Raw genomic sequence first — 4,511 nt, 5'->3', positions numbered from 1 at the left:
CGAGGAGTTCTGTACAACTAACATGAACAAGATGGATCTATGAGGTAGTAGAAGAGTTATATTAAAGTTCTTCATACTTGAAATTACTCAAAACGTGACCAACCTGGTTTTTCTTTAAATATGATGAAAGAGGGATGGAAAAGAACTGCAAGACTGTTCATCTATTGAACCAAAAATTGAATTCATTTCAAAATTTTCATATGTACAGGTATATTCTATGAAGGAATAGACCCTTCAGTTAAAACCCTTCAAGGGGCATGTGTTGGTAAGGATAGCTCTGTGGCAGGACAGAGGATGAGAAGCATCTACTGCTGCCTAGAGATGCAACCAATGCTTCCTCGATCTGCCTTGACATGTCTCTCTGCACAAGTGACATGATATAATCAACGACTGTAGAATCACAAGGGAATGTGATTGCACCATTGATGTTCAGCCCGAACTCTTCTTCGGCCATCTTCAACAACTCCTGGAAGATTGGTCGTTGGAGGCAAGCCAGGGGAACCGTGTACCTTTTGCCATCAGATGCATAAGCGATGAAGTGTCCCTTCTCTGCAATTGCAACTGCATTCTTGCTTGTACTGCTCTTGGGCACAACACCAAATGAGATCCTTTTCCTTCCCTTTGCAGCCATCTTTTGCCATTTCCTGGCCATCTGTACTAGCCTCTTTGTGCTGATCATTTTTGCAGGATGGTGCTAAAGCTGATCAAATACTTTCTCAAAAGTGGAGCACTCTCTTGAAAGACGGTTGGTCTATGGTAGCGAGTGTTTAGGTCCTCGTGTTGATGACAAACTCAAGCCTCTTGAGTATGCATATATAGGCAGTGGCAATGAAGTTGGCTTGGCCTTCATTACATGGAAGGCAAGTGGGATTTGAGAGGCATGTGATCAGGGGGCCTACCAAGTAAAAGACAAGGAAATGCCTTGTTGGTACTTCTCATAGCATAAACACATACTACATACCCATTTTGTTGTACAAAAAGGCAGAAATTAAGTTGCTTTCTATTGAACACATTAGCAGCAAGTTGCTGCTGGGACGCATGTGATGGACAGAGTTGGCCATGCAGGTACTTATCCAGAGACAGCCATATGCTTCTTTTTACAGCTGGTAGGTCCAATGCCAGTCAAACTTGTGGACGATGAAACAACTAAATCACCTTCTTCCATTGAGACAGAAACATGGAAGGGACCAAGTATTGTGTTGGTTGTGCAGGACCATGTAAGAGTCAGCCTGGTTGGGTTCATGAACACCAACATCCTGAGCTTGGAGTGAAGCATCTTTTTCGATTGGACCTTGGTCCGCTTGGCAATTTCAATTCATCAAGTTCAAGGTCTGCGCTTGGAATGAAGAACCTTTTGTTATTGGACCTTGGTCCTATCCAAATTCTTGGCGATTTCAATTCAGCAAGTTGGAGGTCTAATAATTCTTTTAGTTGAATCCAAAGTGCCACTTTCATGCCCCAAGTTGTGGATCCAGGCTAGCAGCGAAATCCAATAATTTTCATGATAGCTCCATAATTTATGGTTGGGCCCAATATCCATACTTGCTAGAAAATACTTCACATATGCCAAAGAGAAATGGACAATATCACATGCATGATTCCCTTGGGAGTACATGCGAATCTACTTCCGGATCCATGACATTGATTATATGCATGCACAATCCAAAAATTCATACAAAAAAAAAAATTGTATCAATGATTTAATATTGCTTGAGTAAATGCGCCGTAGGTGCTGGAAATCTTTTGGCCCACATTTTATCATCCTTCTCCCTTTCTCTTGTTATCTAATTAAACTGACAATTTTACAGGCCTACCCACGAGGTGCACTTCTGCTTTCCCTTTTCTGTTAGTTAAATATTTTATTGACATACATGCAAGTTTTAAATTTGATTCATCGAATTGCACAGCAGAAATGATATGTTAACTTTTGATCTAGCTGAAATTTTCTTTGCTTGATCACTTAATGTTTTCAAATTTGAAATAATCAATCAAGCAGTATGTAGAACTCTCGAAAACGATGCATGGCATTCTCAATTACAGTTCTATAAAGTAGAGGATTATAGAAGTGTCTACATGGTACATGAATATTCAAATTCTTATCTAATCTTCTAATATCTTAATCATGATTAGAGAGAGAAAAATTGCAAGCAGCTAATGTCATGGAGAAAGATTTAATTCGATTCAAAAATTTTCGTCTGTACATGGTATGAAGGTAAAAGCCCTTCGTTTAGAACCCTTCAAGGGGCATTTGTTGGTAACAATGGCTTTGGGGCAGGACAGAGGATGAGGAGCAACTACTACTGCTTAGAGATGTTATCAGAGCGTCCTCCATCTGAACGGACATGTCTCTTTGCACAAGTGAGACGATGTAGTCCAGCACCGTAGAATCACAAGGAAATGTAATCGCACCATCAATGTTCAGTCCGAATTCTTCTTCTGCCATCTTCAACAGCTCCTGGAAGATTGGCCGTTGGAGGCAGGCGAGGGGAACCATGTATCTTTTGCCATCGGATGCGTAGGCCACAAAATGTCCCTTCTCTGCAATTTAAGCTACTTTCTTTCTCGAATTGCTCTTGGGCACAACGCCAAACGAGATTCTTTTCCTTCCTCTTGCAGCCATCTTTTGCCATTTTCTGGCCATCTGTACTAGCCTCTTTGTGCTGATCATTCTTGCAGGATTGCGATGAAGGTGATCGAGATCGAAAACTATCTCAGAATTGTAGTCGTCTATTGGAAGGGTAGTTGATCTATGGTATTGAGTGCTTAGCTCCCTTGGTGTTGATGAGAAACTCAAGCCTCTTGTGTATGTATATATAAGTACAATGGCAATGAAGTTGGTTTGGCCTTCATTACATGCAAAGCAAGTGGGATTTGAGAGGCATGTGATCAGAGGCCCTACCAAGCAGACATGGAAATGGGTCTGTTGTTTCTCGTCATAGCCGAAACACATGCTATATGCGTATTTCATCCTACAACTGGTGGGCTCATTATACAAGCGAGTCCGGTCATGTCTGCAGTCTTGTATACGGTGGCTTCATTGATGTTCTGAATGGTGGAAGTTCCTCATTAATCAGTTATGGTACTCAACATCTGGGCCGCCTTCTGTCTGATAGTGTTTTGAACTTTGAAGTTATAAATGATTGTTTTGTTGTTTAATTTCCTGAAAGAACTACGATAGTTTAGCATACAATTGCTTTCGGTGCTATGTAACCTTTTCTGTGAATAAGTGATACTATGTTAGAAGTAAACACATGGGGACATACGAATATGCCCATAATGTAGTAGGCATAAACATAGTGAAATATCTATTGTTATGGTTATTTCTATGAATACATGTAATGAAGAAGACAAACAAAACATATATGAACAAACTATCTTGAGTCCCTCACTCGTCATATGAGCATGCTCCTTTTCCTAATAGGCAGAGCAATTATATAGGCCGCATGATCTAGGAAGGTTCATGCAGAAATCAATCAACAACAACCACAATTGCGCAGAAATAATCTGAAACCCTTTTTTATGGTTACTTTTTCACTAAATAGGCTTGCCATTTTGTATTAATTAGTTCTATTATGATTGAGTTTTTCTTTTACACTTAATCAAAACATCATGATGCACCAAATTGTAGCACAAGGGGAATGCTAATTTTTGCTTATATTCGTCCACATCAGTTCCACGGGAGATTGAGAAAGAGAAAATCAAGATAATTCTTCTACCCTGCCTGAAACGATCCAGTAAATCATTAGACGTTTCCTTTTCCTGCCTTTTTTCTTCTCTTTCCTTTTTGCCTTTTCCCAAGTAACCATTAAAGGATCTATGATTTTATTGAACTTTGGAATTCGAACTATGTGATCACTGTGCAACAAACATGAGGAAGGGCTTCGCTTTTACAAGATGACATGAATGCCACATACCAATGTAGGAGATGTGCATATTCTTGGTATATATCAGTATACTGGTGAGAATGACAATTGCTAAATCCTTAATTTGCTTCACCACTTTCCCTTTTTCTTTCTCATTTAAGACGTGATGAAACCCCAGCTTACGTGTAAGAATTTGAAAAAAGAAAAAGGAACATGTTAAAGCACCAGCCTGATAATTTGAGCAAAATTTGAACAATATCAAGATAAAGCCTAACACTACAGTTAGATCCTTCAAGGGGCATTTGTTGGCAAAGATGGCTTTGGAGCAAAATAGAGAACGGCAAACATCTACTGCTACTTAGACACACAACCAATACATTCTCCATCTTCCTAGACACGTCTCTTTTCACAAGTGACATGATGTAATCGATGACCATAGAATCACAAGGGAATGTAACTGCGCCATCAATATTCAGTCTGAACTCTGCGACAAATCAGATCCTTTTTCTTCCTGTATCAGCCGCTTTTTGCCACTTCCTAGTGCTAATCATTCATGCAGAACAATGGTACAAGGGAAATGTAATCGAACTGTTATCTCAAAAAGCCAAAAGAATAGCTGGAGTGTGAAACGACATCTTGGTGTTTTGG

At 39.7% G+C, this 4,511-nt stretch overlaps 1 protein-coding gene and 1 long non-coding RNA gene across 2 annotated transcripts; one reads left to right on the top strand and one right to left on the bottom strand.

Moving 5' to 3' along the window:
- Positions 1 to 238: 238 nt before the first annotated feature.
- LOC116247389 (auxin-responsive protein SAUR64-like) lies at positions 239 to 652 on the bottom strand. Its single transcript, XM_031619574.1, has one exon. The coding sequence runs from the start codon at positions 650 to 652 to the stop codon at positions 239 to 241; it is 414 nt and encodes a 137-aa protein (XP_031475434.1).
- A 1,436-nt stretch (positions 653 to 2,088) lies between these two features.
- LOC126409808 (uncharacterized) lies at positions 2,089 to 3,156 on the top strand. Its single transcript, XR_007572585.1, has 2 exons — positions 2,089 to 2,515; positions 2,677 to 3,156. It is a non-coding gene; the product is annotated as an uncharacterized LOC126409808 (long non-coding RNA).
- Positions 3,157 to 4,511: the final 1,355 nt, after the last annotated feature.

This window comes from Nymphaea colorata, chromosome 2 (genome assembly GCF_008831285.2).
Source record: "Nymphaea colorata isolate Beijing-Zhang1983 chromosome 2, ASM883128v2, whole genome shotgun sequence".
Classification (NCBI taxonomy): Eukaryota; Viridiplantae; Streptophyta; class Magnoliopsida; order Nymphaeales; family Nymphaeaceae; genus Nymphaea; species Nymphaea colorata.
Note: the sequence above shows the minus strand (reverse complement) of the source record. Positions and strands in the feature narration are given on the sequence as shown.

What these genes read in the sequence shown, in the direction of transcription:
- LOC116247389 (XM_031619574.1), bottom strand. Translation starts at nt 652, where the DNA reads ATGGCCAGGAAATGGCAAAAGATGGCTGCAAAGGGAAGGAAAAGGATC.